Source organism: Canis lupus, chromosome 29 (genome assembly GCF_048164855.1).
Source record: "Canis lupus baileyi chromosome 29, mCanLup2.hap1, whole genome shotgun sequence".
In the NCBI taxonomy this organism is placed as follows: domain Eukaryota; kingdom Metazoa; phylum Chordata; class Mammalia; order Carnivora; family Canidae; genus Canis; species Canis lupus.
In genome coordinates, this window is record NC_132866.1 from 30,222,631 (window position 1) to 30,246,149 (window position 23,519).

Below are 23,519 nucleotides of genomic sequence, written 5' to 3' on the forward strand. Positions count from 1 at the left end.
GCGGGAGATCTTCTTGAGAACCTACAAGGAGAGGGGCCAGTTGAGGATGAGGGCACAGCAGGGGAGCCCTGGGGACGGGCATGCAGGGCAGTCAGGAGGGGAGCTACCTTCTCGTAGTGCGTCTCCATGCAGAGGAAAATGAAGTAGGCCGTGGCACAGGCCAGGCAGCCCTCAAGGTAGGAGCTGCCTCCAATCTTCTCAGCCTCTGCGTAGAAGCCGTTGAGGGTCTTCACTGTCTCCTCAAAGAGCTGCCGCTCAATCTGGAGGGAGAGGGCGACAGGGAACCAGGTTGAGGTCGGCCTCCCTAAACAGTGTATAGTCACCAATGGGAGGGTGGCAGTGGCAGTGCCACACTGGTGGCAGAAGATGCCCACAAGCAAGACCAGAGAAGCCGTGGCTGCCTACGGAGCGCTGGACTGGGAGTCAGGAGACCTGGGGTTCAGTCCAGACTTGACCAGCACCTAGCTGTGTAGACTTTGACTAATGACTTAACTACTCACTTTCCACATCTATAAGGTGGGAATAAGAATGGCTACTTGGCCTCCCTTGGAAGCAGGAAACCCCCACAGTATCGTAGATGTGGACACTTTCTACAGGGGATCAGGAAAGAATTCTAGTGATTCTGTCCCCCTCCCCCATTTTGATACCTGTGAAAGCACCCAGGACCTAATTGGTAGGGGTTCCCCATGTTTGAATGGGACTCCAAACATACAACTGATTTGTGAGACCTCAGGAGTATCTATGCAAGAGGGGGCACCTCCCTCAAGGTAAGAGGTCATGAAGAACACAACAGCCTCATGTGTGTGCACAGCTCGGAAGCTGTCCAGCCTGCATCTATAATCATAATAGCTAATCTTTATTAAGCACTTTCTATGCCTTCTATTTCTAAAAGCACTTTCAGGTACCAATGTAACATTGTGTGTCAACTATACATCAATTTAAAAAAAAATAGGGGTGCCTGGGTGGCTCAGTGGTTGAGCATCTGCCTTTGTCTTAGGTCGTGACCCTGGGGTCCAGGGTTCAAGCCCCACATCAGGCTCCCTGCAGGGAGCCTGCTTCTTCCTCTGCCTATGTCGCTGCCTCTGTGTGTGTGTGTCTCTCATGAAAAATGAATACAAATCTTTTTAAAAACTTAAGACTTCTAAAAAAAAAATTAAGACTTCTATAAATTCATCTGGCAACTATAGATTAAATTAAGCAATAGCTGCAGTGCCTAGGTGACACAGTCAGTTAAGCATCAGACTTCAGCTCAGGTCATGATCTCCAGGTCCTGGGATTGAGCCCTTTGTCAGACTCTGTGCTCAGCAGAGAGTCTGCTTCTCCCTCTGCCCTTTCCATCTCCCCCTGCTGCGGCGGGGGGGATGAAGGCTCACACACACACACTCTCTCTCAAGTAAATAAATAAAATCTTGGGATCCCTGGGTGGCGCAGCGGTTTGGCGCCTGCCTTTGGCCCAGGGCGCGATCCTGGAGACCCAGGATCGAATCCCACGTCAGGCTCCCGGTGCATGGAGCCTGCTTCTCCCTCTGCCTGTGTCTCTGCCTCTCTCTCTCTCACTGTGTGCCTATCATAAATAAATAAAAATTAAAAAAAAATAAATAAATAAAATAAAATAAAATCTTTAAAAAATAAATTTAACAATTGATTCATCTGAAAAAAGCTTTGCAGAGTCTAATCTTTTTAAAAAATTCAATAAAAGTAAGTAAATAAATAATGCACTTTTACGCATTTTTTTCACTTTCAGCAGATCAAAGCTTTGCTCAATGGTCCAGCACCATCATCTCTGTCCTCTTAACTTATGTCTCTGCTCCCAGCCCTGCCAAGGGAACTGCTAAAGTTGGATCATGTCACAGCCCTGAAGAAGAGCTTTGAAAGCCTTCTTATCTCTAAGTAAAATCCAGGAAGTCCTTACAATGCCTGCTAGGCCATACCTTGCCTGGCCTTGTGTCCCCTGGGCCTCCTACTCTCCTGCTCACTTAGTCCCCACTCTAGCCACACCCACCGCCCTGCTGCTTCCTGAAAATATGTAAGTCCTTTACACCTGTGTCCTTGGATGCATTACTCTTCCCCAAGACACTCCCACCCCAGACTCAGGTCTCACCTTATCCCCGAGTCTCCCCAGCCATTCACCTCTCCCCAGGTCTCCCAGCCCCGTGACAACCCCCACCCCTTAGTTTTCTAGTACTGGTCACCACCAGAGCTGCTACACATTTACTTGCTATTTTAGTCTTTATACCCTCTAGTAGAAAATAAACTCCAAGTCTTCACTTCTATACCCCCTATGAGTATGTATGATTGCCTCATACATAGTGGTTGTTCAGTAAATATTTGCTGAATGCTGAGTGAACGTGTACAAGGTTACACAGCTCTGACCTAAGTCTGTCTCTTCAATACATAACCCTACACTAGGTTGGAAAGTCATACTCCAAATTCAACAGATGTCAAAGTATCTACAGCCCCATTTTTTACATTCCTCAGAGCACCCCCTTCCCCACTCACCACTACAGGATCAGAACTGTCCATCACACAGGTTAGAGATCTTCCGTGCCCATCTAGGACAAAAGGTCTCCCCAAGAATAATCAGAAGTTTGGGGTTCCCAGTCACTATCCCTACACAGATCTGGAGTGATGCATAAGAAAACATTATGTCCCAAAGGATAGGCATGTCCTTTGATGAGATGAGGAGAGCCCGTGGCTCCCTAAAAGCTGGGTGGGGATCAGCTTAGCAAAAGGCAGCCCTGTCCCACCTTCCCAAGCCCATTCAGATGGGCCTGAGCTGCTGAATGAAAGAGTCAGGGTCTGCCCGCCGCCCTCCAGAGGGCAGACTACAACCCCAGGCCAATTCTACAGCAGCCTGGGATGAGGGCCATAGATACCCCTGAACCAGAAGCAAAAGTTGGCTGCAGGATCTGACGCCTTGCAAGGGGTCTGGTGGTCTATAAGACCCCCCGGTAGCTGAGTCTGGAGGAAGAGGCTGTGGGCAGAGCCCTTGGTTGATGACCCGGCTGTCAGAATTTTTTAAAGCTCTGCATGTAGGGATAAGAAGTGCTGCTAAAATGTGGAGATTCCAGAAGCTGCTGCCATCACAGGACTAAGGAATCTGCTTTTGTTTAAGAAGCTCTCCAGGTGGGTAGCCCCGGTGGCTCAGCTCAGCGGTTTAGTGCTGCCTTCAGCCTAGGGCGTGAACCTGGAGACCTGGCATCAAGTCCTCCCTGCAGGGAGCCTGCTTCTCCCTCTGCCTGTGTCTCTGCCCCTCTCTTTCTCTGTGTCTCTCGTGAATAAATAAATAAAATCTTTTAAAAATTAAAAAAAAAAAAAAAAAAGAAGCTCTCCAGGTGACTCTTGTGCTGCTGACCTTTGTGGGCTGCTGAACTAGGAAATCTGAGGCCTTTTCAGCTCTAACTTTTCATGTGGTGACAGCAAGACACTATCAGGGGCACTGTTTAGTTCTTCCATGTGAAGTGACTGAGCAAGTTATATGACACATAATACTTTTATACTGGAAAAAAAAATACATTTGATTAAGTCCTTGATTCCATCATGGCCTGTGTTCCAAGTTGAGAAAAAAGCCATCCTCACCCGGCTATCCAGCTCTGGGGGGAATTTGGTCTGGAACTGACAGATGGTCCCATCACTGTAGTCTCTCTGGATAAAGACCTTGGTGGCCAGCGAGGCACTTCGCCGCAGCTCCTGCAGATTGTGGACCTAAGGAGGCATACAGGAGACACACACTCAGGGAGACCATCCATCTAGATCATCCAAGACTGAGGGAGTTTCAGGATATAGTTCTTACAGCACCAAAATCAAAAAAGTTCCCAGCAAACCAAGATGTTAGCCACCCTACAAGTGCTCCAGGAAGACCATGGGGAAGCAGGACTGTGGAGCTTACCAGACAAGATACCTCAAGTTTTCCCAGAAAGATCTGGAAAAAGCTTGAAGCAGGGCCAAAGCTGAGCCAAAAGGAGAGGTTCTAGAACCAGCAACAGAACTAGAAACAAAGTTTAATAAGAGGAAAAGACTTCCTTTCCTGGTGGCTGGCCCAGATCCTTCTCTCACTCTCGCTCTCTCGCTCTCTCTCTCCTCCCTCCCCTCCTTCTCTCCTCACCCTCCCCTTCCTCCTCCCCTCCCTCCTCCTCCCTCCTTTTTCCTGTCTTATGCACACACAGCAACTTTCATACTTTTGTTTACTTGGCAAATATAAAATATTCACAACTCCTCAGGCCTCATGCTTGGGGAACCCAGCCCTGAACAAGACTGAGGTCTCAGAAGTGGGGATTACAGCAGTTTGGCAGCAGGGGGTGGGGGGGTGGGGGTGCAGGAACTGATATATCCACCACCTTGGAGGGATATTTGGGTTCAGGTCAAGTTAAAGCCCAGGACAGAGAACATCAGGGATAGCTTTCCCATCCAGGACATCTCATCACAGGAAAGAAGGGGGCCCCAAATGCCCAAATTTCCCCAGAGAAAATTGAATAAAGTGGGATGAAGCTCCAAATCAAAGAAACACCTTGCCCTGGTAGAAAGGAGTGGGGCAATTCTGTCCCTTGCCCACGCCTGCAGACTTAACATTGACACAGACTAGCATTTGAGGGGAGTGAGCTCAAGTCCACAGAAGAACAGGTCCTCTTGGGCAGCCCAGGTGGCTCAGTGGTTTAGCACCGCCTTCAGCCCAGGGTGTGATCCTGGAGACCCGGATAAAGTCTCGCATCAGGCTCCCTGCATGGAGCCTGCTTCTCCCTCTGCCTGTCTCTCTCTCTCTCTCTCTCTCTCTCTGTGTCTCTCATGAATAAATAAATAAATAAAATCTTTAAAAAAAAAAAAAAAAAGAGAACAGGTCCTCTTTCTTTCACTTCCAGCCTTAGCCACCCACATTTCAAGCTAGCATTCCGCTGGGTAAAATATGCCAAACATTGGAACCACGTGGAGACCAAGCCCCAAGGGCAGAGTGAACACAAAGCCAGTTCATCCTGTGTAATTAAGGTGAATCCATTCAGTCATTCCTTTCATTTATTGAGTCCCTACTACTGCCAGGCTCTGGGGATGCTGGGCAAAAGACAGCCTGTGAGCTCCAGGGAGGAAGACAAGTAAGTATATAATAAATTAGCCTGTGATAAATGCTTCAGAGCATTGTTACTTCTGGGTAAGTAACATCTTACCCAGAAATGCTTACTCAGAAAAGACTTCCTGAGGTCTGTGTTGAGTCATAAAGGAAGGCCAGGTGCTGCCAGTGATAGGGGGCAGGCAGTGGGTAGGGAGAGGATGTCAAAGCAACCCAGATGGAGGGAGGAGCTTGTACAAAGGAGCAAAGATGGCAGAGAACTTGGTCTACTCCAGTGACTGCAGGCAGATTTCAGCAAGATAGGAGTTGGTTTGTGGATTAGATAAGAGCCCAGGGGATGACAGTACAGAGAACAATCTCTGTGCAATCACAGAGAGCTGGGGGGTGGGGGGAGTCTCTAATAGAGGGGAGAGTGTAGAATGGAAGACACTTAAACTTGTTTAAAAGCTGGGGGAAAGAGGGGCAACTGGGTGGTTCAGTTGGTTAAGCATCCAACTCTTGATTTTGGCTCGGGTCATGATCACAGGGTCATGAGATCGAGCCCTGTATTGGGCTCCACACTCAATGGGAAATCTACTTGAGATTTTTCTCCCTCTGCCCCTCCCTGCCCCATGATAGCACATTATCTCCCTCTCCCTCTCTCTCTCTCCCTCTCTTTCTCTCTCTCAAATAAATAAATCTTATTTTTTAAAAAGCTAGGCAGAAAGAATAAGTAATGAGAGAAAAGTAAGAGCAGATAATTGGTTAATCAAAGTTCTGAAAAAAGGAGAATCAGAGACTTTCCTTAATCCAGAGAACCCTTGCTCTGCATAAGAGATGTGGTCCCAGAGTATTGGGACTGAATTGAAAAATGTATAGTGTTCCTCTTGTCTTAATAGTCCTTGATTCCACCAATCAAAGTTTTAATTGAGAAAGCCCCCTTGACATCCTCTAGGATCCTATGATAACTTTGAGAAACAAAGCAAGCTTTGGTGATATTAAGTACTGTTATTCATGAATGTGTCTTCTCTGTCTGGTTAAGATTTCATATTTTTGTATTTTCCAAGGAAAGGGGCTGTGGCCTTCCTCTGCCCTTCTAAAACCAACTGACATGAGCCAGTGGATCTTGAGGATAGATTTCCCTAGCCCCAAAAGGATCATTCAAGCAACTCTGAGAGGGATGCATGGGAACTGGGCATGAGTGAGATAAGAGGCCAGTTGAAGGGATGGATTACCTTTGTAGTGGTCCAGGGGAACACAAAAGTGTGTCTAAACCAAGGAAAGTGATCATGCGAATGGAAAGAAAGGGAGAGAAAAAAAAAAAAAAACCCAGTGCTTCAGCCATTCTGATATGGACTCTACTTCTTCCCGCCAACAGCCTCCTTTGTCTGTGCCTAGTGCACACATGCACTGTGTGCTACCATGAAGCTATGTGTCTCTAGTGACTGTCTCTAGTGACTTGACCAGAGCCACTTCTTCCTCCCATGTATACAGCTAGATTAATCCCCAGCCTGCTGTGCAATTAAATGTGGGCATCTGACTGAATGGAATGTGAGTGGTATGTACAGGCTTGGCTCACAATGACTAGCCTCTGTAATCTTTCCCCTCCCACAGAAACCAAAGAAGCTATATTTTGAAAATGATGGAACCATAAGTTGGGAAGAGCCTGGGTCCCTGAATCAGCCTGAAGGAGATCCACCTGCTGGTCAAAATCACCTGTCTGGGACTTAACTGAGCCATAAATAAACTTCTAGTTTATTATTCCATTAAGATTTTAGGGTGCTACCTTACACAGTATAGTCTCATCTCCTCTTGGCTTTGATCCATATGTTCTCAAGTAGCCAGAGTAGGAGGGGCCAACACCCTTTCCAACCCGCAAAATCCTGAGCCTTAGAACACTGCCTCTGAGTGACAAAGAATCTGTTTCCCTCCCTGCAGAGTATTTGTGGAGTCTTGAGGAGTTGCTAGAAGATGGTATCGGACACATTGTATACTCCAGAGCCCTCATCTCCCAGTAAAGCGCAATGTAACAGATTCATCTGTAGTTGGTGAAGGGTGGATTTAAGGCAAGGCAGCATCTACTGGCTCTCTCCATCCACAATGACTCAGTTGTGAGGTATCGAAAGGCTCTTACGGAAAGAAGGCCCACTGACCTGGGAGCAGGAGATCTGGGTGCCACACTACTCTGGGACTCCATTTCTTCAGCTAGAAACTGAGAAGCTAGAACAACGTAATCACTTAAAGCCATTCCAGCCCTGACATTCAGGAGGCTTTTTCAGGGATTACAAATGCAAATGTTTATAGGGACTAAGCATATAAGTGGGCTGGGTGAGGGCTGTGACTGATCAGAGAACTCATGCCTTGTCTCAGGAAAGCGACCAATCACTGCCATGCAGTAATGTGAGCCCAGGATGCTGCGCTTCCAACATCTTATGAGAAGCCATAAATCCAGATTTCTTTAATATCAAATATCTTGATTTTTTAATGTTTCAAATAAATTTTTACATTTGTAAGCATGAAGCAGATCAAGTAGGCACAATCATGAATGACATTCATTCCTAGGACTGCCAGTTGAGGACCTCTGAATGAAGAACCCCATCACTGGGGTCCTTGGGCCAGAGCCAGAGCCAGCTACTTAGCTTTCAGGAAATGAGTGAGAGTTTTCAAGAGATCTATGATGCTCTGAAATCCCATAAGAGGATCCCAGAATATGCACACACCTCACTACAAGGCCACAGCTTCTGTGTCTCCCCTAGCAGCTCCCCCAGGATTTCTTAACTGACTCTGACACCTGGGCTTCTCATCTACTTTTTACCTTCCTCAGCTCTGCCCTCTCTCCCACCACTGTCCCCAGGCCTGCCGGCAGCTGAGTATAAACAGGACCAAGAGGCATTTTGTGAAGAAGAAAGAGAAAATCAGTGGTAATATCTGTTGGCACCAATTTTTGAACTTCAGTAGGACAGGGATAGGGAGGCCGCCTGAAGAGTGGGTCACACACCTGATAGAGCCAACCCGGTAGAGGTGGGGAGGAACAAGCACTAGAGTTCAGAAGAACACTCCCAGTCCCAATCTGCCCACATCCAACAGGAGGCCCCATCTGGCCCACATCTCCATCCTCATTAAAAACTAGCTAATTCCAGAGGATGCATTTGAGGCTCAACTCAAGAATCAGGAGATTCAGCTAATGAACCAACACCGTGCTCCCTGGCTGCTGGGGCATGGAGGAGGAATGAGGATCATGAGTCACAAGCAGCCAAGTCAGGCCTCAGGATGGAAACCCAAGCATAAGGGCTTCCCTTCCCAAGCCCAACCCACTGTCTGCTGGTTGTTAATTCCCAGCCTCAGAGATCAAACCTCCAAATGCCTTGCTTGGATAATGCTGCTTGGGTGCATTTAAAAACCTCTTAGAGACCAAACTTCACCACTCAAAGAAGCCCTCCCCGCCAGACATTTCCCAGATGTCCTTGGCTATCTGTACTATTTCCCAGGGCAGACCCTGCTCCCGGTGACACACATTCACAGAGGTTTGTCGCTCAGGAAATGGGCTCGTTAGTTTTCCAAATGAGGTCAGTGTATCACTCAGGAGGCTTCCTCCCTCCTCTGAGTTCCTCACACAGATTCCTCCCCTAATGCTAACTCCTGAACAGAAATTAAGAAGCAGAAAAGATCTAGTTCCCATGCCTTCCATCTAGAGATCCAGGGACATGCAATGTTTCTCAGTGTCTCTCTCTCTCTCCCCCTCTGTCTTCCTGCCCCTTCCTCTCCTTCTCTCTCCCCTCCCCTCCCTCTGCCTCTGTTCCTCCCCTCTTCACCTCTCAAAACACCTTCTGCTAGAACTGAGGACCTCCCACTCAGACTCCTAAGGGTATGGCCAAGACGTTTGGCATGAGGTATTCCTTCTCCCAACAGGTTTTTCCTGGGAATCTTAACTCAGTCCTAACAGTAAAAACAGCCTGGGGAGAATGACTCAGTCCACAGCCCAGGGAACGTGTACATTCTGTGCCTTGGCAGAGCTAAGGCTTCCTCCCTCAGTGCTGCCAGCAGGGTCCACCTGAGGCCAAATTGAGAAATGGGTAATGTTTGTCCTCTGCTCTCCATCCCTTCTGGGCATTCCTCTGTCCCTCTGCCCTCAAACTGACCCAGCCAGGCTGAATAGGGAGGCTGAGTCCTTCGGCATCCCTTCCCCCATCACAGCCTCATCTTACCGCCCCTCACACCCACCTCTCTGTTGAGCAACACTGTTAGCTAATGGTTACACCTGGATGCAGCAGAAAAGACACTGACTAGGGAGGCAGAAGATTCGAGCTCTAGTCCTTGTCCTGCCCCTTTTGAGCCATAGTTTATTGAATAACTCTCACATTCCAGTTGCATCATATGTAAAATGGGATAATGATGCCTTCCTTGGCTTCTTCATAGGGATCAGGCAAGCTTCTGAGCCTGTTAGCTCATCTGTTAATTGGGGATAATAATACCATCCTTGCCCACTTCACAGGGTTGCTCTAAAGCTCAAAGGAGATCACACATGTGATAGTGCTTTGTACACAGGAAAGTGCTACATTCACAGAGGCATTATGAGCAGAATCTCTCCCTGGGGAGAGTCATGCATGCTTCACAGCAGCCTCCTAGAAACACCGCCTCAACCTAGAGATGTGAGCCTGCTGTTTGGAATTTGTAGACCACAACAGACCTGAAATGGAGATATGATGGGACAGAGGAGCCTCCTGGAATCTGGCAGGTCACATCACAGATGTGGCTGCCTTCTCTGCCCACACTGCTGGCCCAGCTAGGCCCAGGTGGCTGAAGTTATCTCTTCCTGCCCAATACCAGCAGCCTTTGCTGCAGCCTGGCAGCCCTATCTGGAAGGTGACCAGATCCTTGGCCATTTCTCCTTTGTTCTTCCTGCTTTTCTCAGTAACTTTGGCACTTTCTGAGCTTTCTAATTATTTATTTATTTTACATTCCTCCACCCTAAAAATCAAGCTCCATGGGTCTGCTTTGGGCTTGCCCCCTCACAAGGTCCTGGGGAAGGAGGTGAGCCCTCCTAGCTAATCCTGTGCCTTGTCACAAAGCCAAGTGGCACCAAGCAACTGCACCTTGTTCTGTGGTGGCCACGACAGAATTGCAACAATAACACTTGGTATTGATGTGACACTGCTCACCAGGATGCCCAGAGGCAATGCACAGAATCATTCAAAAGCCTGTGTTGTTCCCCTGGCTTGTGTTCCAGCTGGGTTAGAAATGGGGAAACACCACAAAAAGAATCAACAATCAGACCTGGGGAGGCCCTGGTGTCCTGAGTTCCACTCCAAAAATCCAAAGGAAGAAACTTTCAACTCTGCTGCTAACATGCTGTGTATCAAATAGGTTCTCCCCTTCTCCGTGTGTTAGCTTTACCGCTTATAAGTGAGAACAGAAAGAGCTCCATTTCCCACATGCAGTGAGGGACCATGGGTGGAAATTCCTAGTCTCTTAAGCATTGCACCAAGACTCTGCCCTCAGCCAACAGTCCCTTGGTTCAGCTTTCAAGACCCTTGAAGTTGACACCCCTTTAAGTACACCCTGAAGAGGACAGCTCCTCCCACCAGACATGGGAAATTAGACACCCTGGTGTCAAGAAACTTGAATGGGATGAAAAAGCAAGAAAGCATGATGTGCAAAAGTGGAGACTGGTGCAGGCAGCTCATTAAAACCAACCATTTGTGGTCTGGGCCTGAGGATTCTTTGTCCCCTCCCTCCCCATGAAGGAAGTGTGGATGTGGAGGTAGATCTGTCATCTCTTAACCAGGCTTTTGAGTTTAAAAGCTGGAAGGCTACACTGCATAGCAACAGCAACCAGCCGCATTCCCACCCGAAAACAGGGGCAAGCTCACCTCCAATCCTCTAGTGAAGTAGTTTTAAGACTAGCAGTCCAGGGTAGGGGAAGCCCCAGCTGGGTCTCTGGAGCAAACCTGGTGCCAGTGCCGACAAGTGGCGTGGGCAGCTTCGGCACTCAGATGGGGAAGATCGCCAGGGGTGAGAGGAGTTCTCAGGAGAAGCCCCCCTCCCCCGCCTTCCACCCTGCCACTCCATTCCCCACCTCTTCCCGCAGTAAGAGATCCGGAAAACCACCCCATCCTACCCTACCCTATCCCACCGCTTCACCGCACCGCACCCCACCCCCCCCTCCTCCTTTCCCGCCCAGTCCGCCCCTAGCGGGGCTGTGTCCCCGCACCAGTCGGGCACTGCCTGCGGGCTGGGCGCCCGCCCCCTACCTCAGTGGCCATGTTCCAGGGGCGCTGACCGCTCCGAGCCTGCGGCGAGGCCGGCGGCGGTGGGCTGTCCGCGGTGCTGCCTCCAGGGGCGGGCGGGCTGGCGGCGGCGAGCGGGGGCCCGGGGCACTGTCCACGGTGCTGACGAGGACGCCGAGGGCCCGGGCGCCGGTGGGGTGGTGGGTCCGCGGGCGCCTAGCACTGGCGACCGCCGCTGCGCTGTCCGCGGTGCTGATGCGGGCGCCGAGCCCGGGAGGCGAGGCCGCGCCCGAGGCTCTTCCCCGCCCGCCCGCCCGCCCGCCCGCCGGCTGCCGCCGCTCCTGCAAGCAACAGCCGGGTTTATCTTTGACAGCGGCCGCGGGAGTGGGGGCGGCAGGGGGAGGAGGGGCCAGGCGCCTCCGCGGACCGGGAGGGGGAAGCGCGGCCCCCAGACTCCGGCGCCCGCCCGCCGGAGAGGAGCCCCGCCCGCGGCCAGAGGCCCCGCTCCCGCCCGGCCCGGCCCCGAGGCCCCGCCTCTCCTGCCCGCCCTTCCCCCTGGTAAGAGCGCCGGGAGCTCTGCACTCGCTCCGCGGCCTCCTGAGACTTCCAGACCCAGAGAAGAGGGAGGCGGGACGGTTCTGGGGCGAGACACGCTAGCTGGCGGAAGCTGACCGTCCTCCACGCGGCCGCAGGCCCCCAGGTGCGGCCTCCTTACCTTTCCAGCACCCCTCCCCCAACTCCTCCTCCACCGTGGCCCAGGCTTCCTCTACGGTATTTTTTTCTGTGCTTTCTCCCCGGTTCCTTCTCTGTTCCCCGCTCCCCAGACTTGCATGGGCATTCCCTCCTCTCCTCATCTCTTCTTTTCACTGCTTTGAACCCTGTTAGCTAGAGGAGGATCCTGCAGACCGCAGAGAATCATTTCCTTTCTTTTTTTTTTTTTTTTAAAGATTTTATTTATTTATTCATGATAGTCACACAGAGAGAGACAGAGAGGCAGAGACACAGGTAGAGGGAGAAGCAGGCTCCATGCAGGGAGCCTGACGTGGGATTCGATCCCGGGTCTCCAGGATCACGCCCCGGGCCAAAGGCAGGCGCCAAACCGCTGCGCCACCCAGGGATCCCTCATTTCCTTTCTTTAAATACGTGCCTGCATTTCATCCCCCAGAGAAACCCTGGGGGTCCCTTCTTTCAGGGAGCTCCAGAATTTAAGCCAGTCTCTCCACTGCTCTTCCTGACCCTGGCCCTACTCCTACTCTTTCCTCTCTTCCCTGAAATCCCAGCGTTTACATATATATACACCACCACCATCACCCAGAAAACACGAGCAGATGGTGCCAAACTGGTTTACCCAGGATGTCGGGTCTGGCCCTGGTTGCTGCCTTCACAACTTTGACCTCATACCTTCCAACCAAGTGACCTACCTATTTGCTTAATAAACAAAAAGGAAACACCAACACAAGTGCCTTTTTACACACCCATAACACCCCTTGGTCTTTTGGGGAAGCTGAGTCTGTTCCTCTGCAGCTTGCTACTACCTGAGGGGCAACAGCAGCCACCCACACAAAGGGAGAGATGGTCAGCCAGGAGACCTGGAGTCTGGCTCAGGCTCCTCTAGTATATGACCTTGGTCAAAATCTTCACCTTTGAGCTTCTTTCTGTAAAATGACAGTTGGACTTCACTAGACTATTTCTAGGGTCCTTTTTTTTTTCTTCTTAAACCTTTTATTTTGAATTTTCAAGCATACAGAAAGGTTGAAAGAATAGAATAACCATACTCTCCACCTCACTTCAACATTTGTTAACATTTTGACACATTTTCTTGATAGATATAGATTATTAGAAAATAAGTGACACTGAGAAGTTTACCCTTCAGTTTTTCTCCATGCCTCTCCTCAGAATAAGGGAATCCTACCTAACCACAATGTTATCATCACACCCTTACAGATTTCATATTGTCTAATATTCTAAGGTACTTTACTGCCCATAAAACACAATAGCAATGGCCTCTCAGAACTTTTCATTTTTAATACTAACACTCATTGAGCACTTACTAGGTACCAAACCATATGCTATGTACTTTATATGTATTGTCTTATATAATTTTCACAATTACCCTTTGAATTAAATGCTATTATTATCCTTTTATTATTTCCACTTTATAAATAAGAAAACTGAGAAAGTTGCCCAAGGTCATGTGGCTTGTGAGAAATGGAGGCAGGATTCAAATACAGTCAGGTTCCAGAGCTTGTGTGGTTGCTCCTCCTAACTGTACTGCCTCCCTTCAGTATCTCATAGACCAGCAGAGCAGTAACCATATCTTCAGCTGCCTATTTCACAAATGGATACACTGAGCCCTAGAGGATAAATGACATGCCAAAGAAGTTAAAGGCAGATGTTTCATTCCGCCTTAGAGTTTGGCCAGTGATTTGGCATCAAGGAGCAAACTGAAAATCTCTGCGAATCCCATGGTGGTCATTAGTATTAAATAGTTGCATAATCTGATGATCTCCACGACACCTCTTCTAGTTTCTCACACTTGATTTTGATTATACTAATTAAACTATCTAGAAGGGACACCTGGGTGGCTCAGTGGTTGAGCGTCTGCCTTCGGCTCAGGGCATGATCTGGGAATCTGGGATCAAGTCCCACATCGGGTTCTCTGCAAGAAGCCTGCTTCTCCCTCTGCCTATGTCTCTGCATCTCTGATGAATAAATAAATAAATCTTTTAAAAATATAAAAATAAAAAAATAAACAACTATCTGGAAGCCACTCTATCTGATAACAAAAGACCTAGATGAATCCATTCAACAAATCTATTCATTCAATGTATATTTGTTGAACATTTACTATGTATCAGACACTGTTCTTGGAGCTAGGGCTACAGCAAAAACTACATGCACAAAGACTTAATTTACATATTAATGGGGATAACAATCAATGGCAGATAAACAAATCAGTATAAAATATGTTGTGTTGTGATCATTGCTAGGAAGAAAAGTTAAAGCATGATAAAGAAAAATGACAGAGGAGGGTTATTTTTTAAAGGATAGTCAGGAAAAGTCTTTTTGATAAGGCAAAATTTGGGCAGAGGCCTGAGGGAAGTGAAAGAACTTATCATGCAGGTAACTAGAGGAAGGGTGGATAGCTTAGAGGACACTCCAAGAGCAGATGGCAGGAGTGGGCTTGGCATGTTTGAAGAATAGCAGGGGGATCAATGTAGCTAGACTGGAGTGGGCAAGGGGAAGAAAGATGGGAGCTGAGATCAGAGGAACCAGGTCTTATAGAACTCGTAGGCCCTGATAAGAACTTTGGACTCTATCCAGAAAGTGAGATCAAAAGCCTTAGAAAGCTTAGAGTAGAGGCATGGCATTATCTAATTGCAGTTTTTTAAAGACTACTCTGGATGCTAGGGCTAGGATGGGAGGAGGAGGGAAGGGGGAGGAAGGCAAGGATAGAAGTAGTGATACCAGTTAGGAAGCTGTTAAAGTAGAGTAGGTAAGATATGATGGTGGCTTAGACTAGGGTAGTAGCAATGGAGGTTGTAAGAAGTGTCCAGACTCTAGATATAATTTGAAGGATCTGATGATAGAGTAAGAGTGTGGTATGAAAGTGAGTCAAAGAGGATTCCAAGTTTTGAAGTCTGAGCCATTGGAAGAAAGGAGTTGCCATTTACTGAGAAGGGAAGCATAAGAACTGAGTAGGCCTGAAAGGATGGAGAACACAGAGTTTTCTTCAGTCGATTTAGGTTTGAAATTTGATGTGCATATTAAACATCTAAGAGGAATGAGCACTTGAGTTTCAAGAGGGAGGTAGAGGGTTGGAGATGTAACAACAAGGGCCACCAGTATGTGAAGTGCTTAAAATCATGGGACCAGATGAGAACATCTAGGGAGTGGGTATAACTAGAAAAATTGCCTAAGAACTGATCCTGGGCACTTTGTTACTTACAGGTTGGGAAGAACCAGTGAGGTAAGAGGAGATCCGAGAGAGTGGTGCCGGGAACCAAGCAAGAAACCTGGTAACACAGTCTTACCAGCTGTGCTGAGACCTGCTCATGTGCAGAATAAGATGAGGACTGAGAAATGACCATTAGACTTCACAGCTAGAAGATCATCACTGATGAGCTTGATAAAAGTGGTGAAAGGGATGAGATCCTGATTAAAGTGGGTTTCAGAGGCTGAATGGAGAAGAGGAAGGAGAGCTACTAAGGAGGCATTTTGCTGTAAAAGGGAGTAAAGAGTAGCACAGTGGCCTAAAGGAAAAATGGGAGCAAGGGGGAGGCTCTTTTCGGATGGGAGACATTAGAGCTTGCTTGTTTGCTAATAGGAATCATCTAGTAAAGAGGGAAACACTGATGGCTCAGGAAGGTGAGGGTTAATTGCAGACACAAGCCCTTAAGAGGTTAGCAAAGGATGGGATCCAGAGCAAACATAGTGGGGATGGCTTTAGAGAGGAGCACAATTTTCCACCATGAACAAAGTGGAAGAACAAAGTAAATGGCCATAGATGTGAGTAAGTTAGGAGGCGTTGTTGTACAAAGACCTGAGCTCTACTTCTTGCTCCTCTTCAACCAGCCAGAGACTTCATGCACCATGACCTTTCTTGAAAAGTCCATTCAGGGATCCCTGGGTGGCACAGCGGTTTGGCGCCTGCCTTTGGCCCAGGGCGCGATCCTGGAGATATGGGATCGAATCCCACATCGGGCTCCCGGTGCATGGAGCCTGCTTCTCCCTCTGCCTGTCTCTCTTTCTCTCCCTCTCTCTGTGACTATCATAAATAAATTAAAAAAAAAAAAAAAAAAAGAAAAGTCCATTCAACCATTACATATGGAAAGCTTGCTATGTGCTGAACATAGTGCTGCACTTTTCTTGCGTGGCCCAAAAAGAGTTCTCCCTCCCATGAAATTATAGGACTAGGACTCTATGAAGAACCTTGAACTAGGCCATGATCCCTTTTAATATCTAGTTCCCCTAAATGGAAAGAGACTTTAATAGCCTCAGCCTTTTATCCTTACATTGCCTCCACAGTTGCTACACCAATCTTGACAGACCTCAAGGCTTAGAGACCATGGAGAGAGATCCACATTTGGAGTGGGGAGTTTCATACTGGCTGACTCAAAGTCGATGGGATGCTACAGGATGGGATGTTCCCACACTCCAGTCATCTAGACTTTAACTCTTGAAGCAGAAGAAGACGTTGAGATTTAATCTGACTAATCATTATTACCCAGCTGCCTTGGGACAAGCCAGTCCTTTGCAGGAGCCAAGCTCTTTGATGTTTTTGTCATAAATTAATAAGTTCACCCACAAAATAACATCAAAGAAGATCTACTAACTAATTCATTGTTATCATCCTCCTGTCTGCGGCTATCTTGGAAAGTCCCCAAAAAAAGGACCACAGCCAGAAAAAGAAACCAAGATTTGGAAATTATGATCTCTGGAAAGAGATGAGAGAGAAATTAATTCCTGCAGACTGCAGAGGAGACAGGGAAAGAGCAAATCTCAGAGAAATGAAAAAGCTGGGGAGACGGATTTTCAACATGTGGGTCTGTAAGGAAAATGAATGCATGAAAGCTTGAGGGGGAAACTGTGGTCTGGAAAGTCTTTAATGGTGTGATCTCAGAGCACATTGTGGGGACTACAAGGAAGTATGTGGTAGGAAACAGTGCCCCAGGAGTCAGATGACGTGGATTTCAGCCTCTGGCTCTATTTACTATGTGACCATCAGCAAATCGCAATATTTCTGAACTTCAGTTTTCTGATCAGTAAAATGGTGGCAATAATGCTCCCTCGCCTGATAGGATTCCTCCAAGTATAGGCGGTTTTCTCTAGATGTTACCTGACTCTTCCAAATTTCGTATTTCAAGAGGAAAACAGGAAAAGATTTATGGAGATGCCTTGCTGGAGATCTTCCCACAGCAACATTTCTTCTAGGCCAAGCAAGATTTCCTAAAACAGAGAACAGCAATTGTGCTTCATTTAACTCGGTGAGCAGCTACTGAATACCCTACACCAGGCTGAAAAAAAAAAAAAAAAAAAACACAGGGTATTTCTAATCCCTCAAGGACACCAAAATGTTAAGTGGTGACTATGGTAAATGCTAAGGTGTAGAGAGCTTCCTCAGAGTTGGGGTCCAGGAAAAGTTTTACAACTACACAACATTTGAGCTTGGATTTCAAGAGTTGGTGTCATATCTCCAGAGGACGGATGAAAGGACATGGTGTGCAAAGGCAGGAAGGCATGACAGTGCCTGGGAACACAGAACGTCTGGAACCTCAAAACTCAGTAAAGCAGCTACAGGGATGACTGCAAAGGCCCCAGAAACATGAATGGAGGGGACTCACCCTAAAAATAGTACCAGAGCAGGAAAACGGTGACACATGTCTAGAAGCGCAGTCACTAGGAGGTGACTAAGCTAATAGGGAGTTGCCTCCCTTCTTTGACTTCATTCATAGTCTGCCTCCACTTCTCTCTCCTTTCTCCCTCTGCCTCCCTCTCCCTCCCTCTCCCTCCCCTTCTCTCTCTCTCCCCCTTGGAGGAGGTGGAGTGGGAAGCAAGTGTCTATAGGAATTCACAGCTACCACAGGAGAAACTGCAGATTCTAGGACTATTAGCCAAAACCCTCACCTGCTGTTATAACAGCCACTGTGCTGGGGGTTGGGCAGAATAATCAAAAGACCCCTGTTCTCCCAGGGCCTCCAGGGGCCCTCTGAAATAGTAATCATCCAGTGACTGACTGACTGACTGCAGGTGTCACTACCATGCCAAGCAAACCAGCAATAAACTCACCAATCACGGCAAACTATGGCCAGCTGGGGGTAAACACAAAGCTTCTAAGTGATGACAATTCTCTGAGGAAGTAAACAGGCATGAGCGTAAAGGGTAACAGGTGCTCATAAAGCATCACTAATTATGAGAACCAAAAGAGATCATAAAGTTCAAGCCAATTTCAACTGCAGAACCCTTTGTTCAAACAAACTCTTGCATAAAAGTCAGAGATATAAAACAAATAAAAGAAAGGGAGGCACAGCTTACCTACTCTATGTCCCCATCACTCTCTATATCAGCCCCCAAGACAGCCCTGTAGACACTCCCTGCCCAGGGCTCAGTAGAATAGGGTTTCTTAATCATCAAGGTAACACAGGCCTATGGTTTTAAAAATTAAAAAAAAAAAAAAATTCAACCATACCAAAAGATTTATAATAAAGGGCAGGAGTCCCCTGCCTACTCTTATGCCTTCCTACCCTCCATTGTTTTTCCCCTAGAAGAAATGACTTTTCACTCTTTTAGCTGTTTCTCCTTTAAATTCTTCCAATAGTTTCCTTTACATTGCTAATTATATACCTGTACTTCTATATCTTGATTTATTAACGTTGGAAACCTGTCCTGTTTTTCATACTGACAGAAGAGAACTTAGCTCACACTGCCACCCTCACCTCCCAATATAGTTACAGCACTATTTGAACTTAATTTTTATTTTTATCAAAGTAACACGTGCAATTAGTTTAAAATTCCAACCAGCAACAAGGACTCCTAGCAAAATGAATAAACAAAAACAAGAAAACAGAAGCTGGGTCCTATCCCTTCCTTCTTCTTGCCCCCTATCCTCCTTCCTACCAAGGTAGGTTGGCTCATGGGATTAGAGAACGTCTCTGGTTCTCTTCCTTTTCTTTCTTCTATAGCATTCACCACCTTTTCTAGCAAACAATATAACTTATTACGTCTGTTTGTCTTGCCTGCTAAATTATAAGCTTTATTATGTTCTTTGTTATGCTCACTGATGTATCCCAAATGCCTAGAATAATGTCTGACTCAATAAATATTTGTTGAATTAATTAAAGCAAAATTCTCTGGAAAAGGGAGAGAAAGAAATTGGCCTTTTTTGAGATACAACCAGTCATTTTACAACTGATTCATTCTATGGGAAGGAATGGATATCAATGAAAATTTTAATTTATAGATGATATAGAATTCTTCTGGATGGTGTAAGGGGGTGCTACAATAAATAAAGACCTCAGTTCAGACCCACTTACTGGTTTTGCATGTTTGGACAAGTCCATCCAATCACCTCGGAAAGAAAGTAGCTATTTGCTTAGGTTGGTAGAGGCTAGGTGGGAAATGAGTGTTGAGAAGTGACCTCTGCCAACCCCACTCTCACAAGGACATGTGCTGTGCAAGGAGCAGAGATGCTTTCTTCAAGGGTGACAGCCACCATGGGTCTCAGAGCCAGAGGCCATGGAGCCAAAGGCTGAGCCCTGGACACTGCCAAGAAGAAGAGAATGAAGCCCTGAACCCAAACACCCCACACTGTGAGTCCTGCCTTCCAGAATCATCTCAAAGCCCATCAGTCCCAAGAAGACTTTGCTGAACCACCTCATTTCCAACATGGGGCCTTATAGCTACCTCTCCATGGCTTTCACCTTACCATGCTTTGCCTGGTAAACCCCTAGAGAGTTTTTGGAATTCCTGACCACTGGCCAGGTCACAAGGCAGGTTCCACTGATTAGAATGTTTCCATGGTCTTCAGAGTTCTGCCAGCCACTCCACCATTCCCTGCCTCTGTGTCATCTACTCCTCCTTCTGGGCCCCTTGATATTTCCCTGTATCCAAAACTTCCTTAGCTGAAAAAGTATCATCATCTCTTCATTAAGGCCACAAAAGCCTAGGCTCCTATTTTCCCTGGGCCAGCCCATATGTCCCCTGCCCATCCCTCCCAGCCCCTTCTAGGCATTTCTCTCCCTCACGCCCTCCATGCCAGCCATAGCCATAATGGACTTCTAGTTTTCAGTCCCTCATAGGTACTACATTCTGTGTCCCTTATGAGCCTTCATATATGTTCCACAAGTAACATTCTTTCCCTCTTCTTCACCTGGATAAATCTTTCTGGGTCCCAACTTAAAATTCACTACCTTGGGTAGTATAGTTTTTATTTTCTTTTTCCATACATTTTGTTTGTTCTTGTACATTTATTAAAATGTTATTCTTTATTGAATCTGATAATAAAAAATTGAGAACTGTAAAGTATAAAATTCAATAAAATAAAAAATAAAATTGACTCCCTTGGGGAAGTCCTCCCTGGCACTTTAGCCATGGTTAGGTGCCCCTATTATGAGCACCCTATACTTCCCCTACAAAACAAATCATACATTCTAAAATTCATTTGTCTTTCCTATTAGACCATAAGCCCCTTGAGGGCAGAAACTTTGTCTCCTCAGCTGCATTCTCAGTGCTCAGCATAGTACCTGGGATGTAACAGATGCTTAATCAATACTTGTACAGGAAGGTAGGTTGATTTATAGGACAGAGGATGTCTCCATTCAGTTTTCCAACACTGAGCCTCAGGCAGGGAGAGGCATGGTTTAAATTGTAAAGGACTTCATAGTCTCGTTTGGGAAACCCAGCTTAAATACCATGACACGGACACAGTGAGCAGATGACAGATGCCTCAGTGACCTACAGAGGCAATGAGTGTCATGGGAAAGCTGAAGTGGGAGAGATCCCAGGAGTCTGGTGACTAGATCCCGCTCCTGGCCCAAAAAACCAGACGTGGATTCTGAAAGATGAGGTGTTTCTTACCTAGAGGGTAAGAACAGACAGATTTGGACAAATGGGCAACTGGAAGTGAAGAAAAGGGAGGTGTATGTGAAACAGCAGACCATATTGGCTGATTGGAACTGCTCTAGACAAACAAGGCTGGAGCCAGATAACACAGAGCCATTAAAGTGAGGCAATGGGGAGCCTACAAGGGGGCCCAAAGAGTGGAAGCATAAGGAAAGCAACGTACTGGAACAGGTCATCTCAGGAACGGGAGCATCTCAGAGAGGGAATGGAGGAGAGGGGCTGAAGCAGGAAGGAAGCTATTGTGCTAGACAGAGGGGAGAAGATGGGTCACTGCCTAGGAATGAGGGCAAAAGGACAGATTCAGGAAACATTTTAAATGGAGTCGCCATAGGCCACTGCTTCTGACTGAGTACGTGAGATGAAAGGAGGTGGGGAGGTAGACAAAGAGAACGCAGGACTGTCCATCCATTGCCACAGCTGGGAGACGCCATGGTCAGGAATGACAAAAGCAGATTAGGAAACTCTACACCTGTCAGATGTAAAGAATAGAAGCTTCTGTGATTTTTTAGGAATAAGTACAAGACTGTGGGTTAAGACTTGAAGGGGATCTCTCTATAAAAGTCACAGTTGATGCCATAATGCATCACTTGACCTTGGAAGAAGGATAAAGAAAAACCATGAGAAAGAGACTGTCTTGGGCAAGATGATGCAATTGAGGCACACCGGGTAGCTCAGTTGGTTAAGCATCTGCTCAGATCATGATCTTCGGGTCCTGGGATCAATCCCCACATCAAGTACCCTGCTCAGTGGAGAGCCTGCTTCTCCTTCTCCCTCTGTCTCACCCCCTACTCATGCTGTCTCTCTCTTGCTCTATCTCAAATAAATAAAGTCTTAAAAAAAAAAAAAAGATGATGTAATTAAGTCAAAGATACGTCAATTTAAATCCCAGCTGTGTCATTTACTAACTGGATGACCTTGGTCAAGTTCATCAACCCCACAGAGCCTCGGTTCCCCATCTGTATGGTGGGAATATAAATGCTATCACAAGATGTTTGTAAGCAGTGAACAAAATGACCTCTAGAAATAGACAAGTCCAGCTCCCAGACTGAAAAGGTGTTCAGCAAAAGTAGATCATGGTGGGAAGGAATCAGTGTGAGAAGAAAAGAGTGTCAGATTAAGACCCAGCACCCTGGAGCATCACAGAAGCCTGAGGAGGCAGAGTCCTCTGGAAGCCTGAATGAACAATGTCAGGTATTATAGAAAGTTCAAGAGGAACTGGATTGACAGGAATTACATTACTGATTCTTCTGAAAATGTGATTTTGAGGAGTACAAAAAGAACTAGAGAACAGAAAATCAGAAAAAAGCAAGGGAAAGAAATCCACACAAAGTCACCTCTATCACTCGGGATGTTTGGGTTGCAAAAGATTATCCCACAAACATGGTTTGGGCACTAAAGACATTTAATTAAACAAGAAGTCTGGAGGACAGCAGCTTCAATGCCACCTGCTTAGAATCGCCCTCTCCAGGCAGCCCCTCTTACTCTTTGTCCCTGGACTCTGTCCTTGGCCTCCTTGTATTTCATGTGTTCACCTTCATCTGTTGCTGGTATGTTTGTTGCCCCTTTCAAGCACTAGAACTAGAACATAAGCTCCTTGGGGGCAGGGATGATATGCCTCTTGTTTACCATAGTATTACACTTCCTAGCTCTAGGTCTGGCAAGCAGCAGGTGCTTAATGTTTGCTGAAGGAATAAAAAGGTGGACCAGGGTGGGGAAAGGAGGCTGAGAGGGTAAACGTGGAGGCAGATCCAAACTCACATCCCTGCACTGAGAGGGCACCATCCACCCCTCTGTGCCCAGGAGGATGTTTGGTAAGCCCCCTCTGCCTTCAGACTAGTATGCAGGCAGCCCTGGGTATCTGGGAAGGGAGGAGTGAAGGCTTTCCAGATGCCCCTGTGATTGGCAGCCTGGACACAACTCTGCCCAGTGAGGACCCCATCCCTCTTCTTTCTGCTCCTAAGGGGATCTTTCCTGACAGCCGAACTAAGTTCTTGGCAACCACCAGTCCAGAAAGATACCCTGAAATTGGAAGATGTTCAGAGATGAACTGTCTGAAATGATGCAGGAACAGGGGAAATGGAATGATTATAACAGACAAAAAGACCCACCTCTGGGCTTTGCCAAGTTGAGCAGAATAGAATAATTGCATGCAAGACTCCAAGGGTGTGAAGCCCTTACTGGAGAGGGAGGAGAAACACAGAAGATGACACAAGAGGGTGTAATTATGTGAAATGGAATCTGATGGGAATTTTAGGCTTAGTGGCAGGAACTATTCCCTCCTAGTGAAAGCTCTGAGGTTGGGCAGCAGTTTCCTAACAGAAAGAGTGGGACGCCACCCCAGAGGCATTTAAGCTCATCTTAAGCCAAGCCTGGGAGACTCTACAAGTATAGTGGTCTCATTCTAGAAGGAAGAGGTAATCTGATGGCAGTGTAGTGTAATGGCACTTGTACAGGCTCCGTGGTCAGAGAGAACTGGCTTCCAGTATCAGCGTCTGACTGGTAGGGTGCCGTGCTGACAGCACTGGATGAACAGTTAGGAAGCCTGCATTTGAATCCCAGACTACTGTCTTACTACCTGTGTGACACTCAACAGGTCATTGTCCCTCTCTGGACTTCAAGTTCTCCATCATCTT

General features: G+C 47.1%; 1 protein-coding gene and 3 long non-coding RNA genes across 5 annotated transcripts in view; 2 read left to right on the forward strand and 2 right to left on the reverse strand.

Annotated features, from left to right (window-relative positions):
- Positions 1-6,782, forward strand: part of CRTAC1 (cartilage acidic protein 1) — a 156,332-nt gene extending 149,550 nt beyond the window's left edge. The window contains exon 15 of one of the 2 annotated variants that reach the window (XM_072805775.1): positions 6,653-6,782. In XM_072805775.1, coding sequence (XP_072661876.1) covers positions 6,653-6,675 — 23 coding nt within the window. In that variant the 3' untranslated portion in view covers positions 6,676-6,782. The remainder of the gene's footprint in view (positions 1-6,652) is intronic. The other variant, XM_072805774.1, reaches the window with a different exon arrangement.
- On the reverse strand, positions 248-11,090 carry LOC140621042 (uncharacterized). Its single transcript, XR_012020775.1, has 3 exons — positions 10,909-11,090; positions 3,580-3,705; positions 248-260 (listed from the first exon to the last, which is right to left on the reverse strand). It is a non-coding gene; the product is annotated as an uncharacterized lncRNA (long non-coding RNA).
- A 492-nt stretch (positions 11,091-11,582) lies between these two features.
- On the forward strand, positions 11,583-21,774 carry LOC140621040 (uncharacterized). Its single transcript, XR_012020773.1, has 2 exons — positions 11,583-11,965; positions 16,294-21,774. It is a non-coding gene; the product is annotated as an uncharacterized lncRNA (long non-coding RNA).
- On the reverse strand, positions 16,841-19,907 carry LOC140621039 (uncharacterized). The gene is made up of 2 exons (XR_012020772.1): positions 19,691-19,907; positions 16,841-17,214 (listed from the first exon to the last, which is right to left on the reverse strand). It is a non-coding gene; the product is annotated as an uncharacterized lncRNA (long non-coding RNA).
- Positions 21,775-23,519: the final 1,745 nt, after the last annotated feature.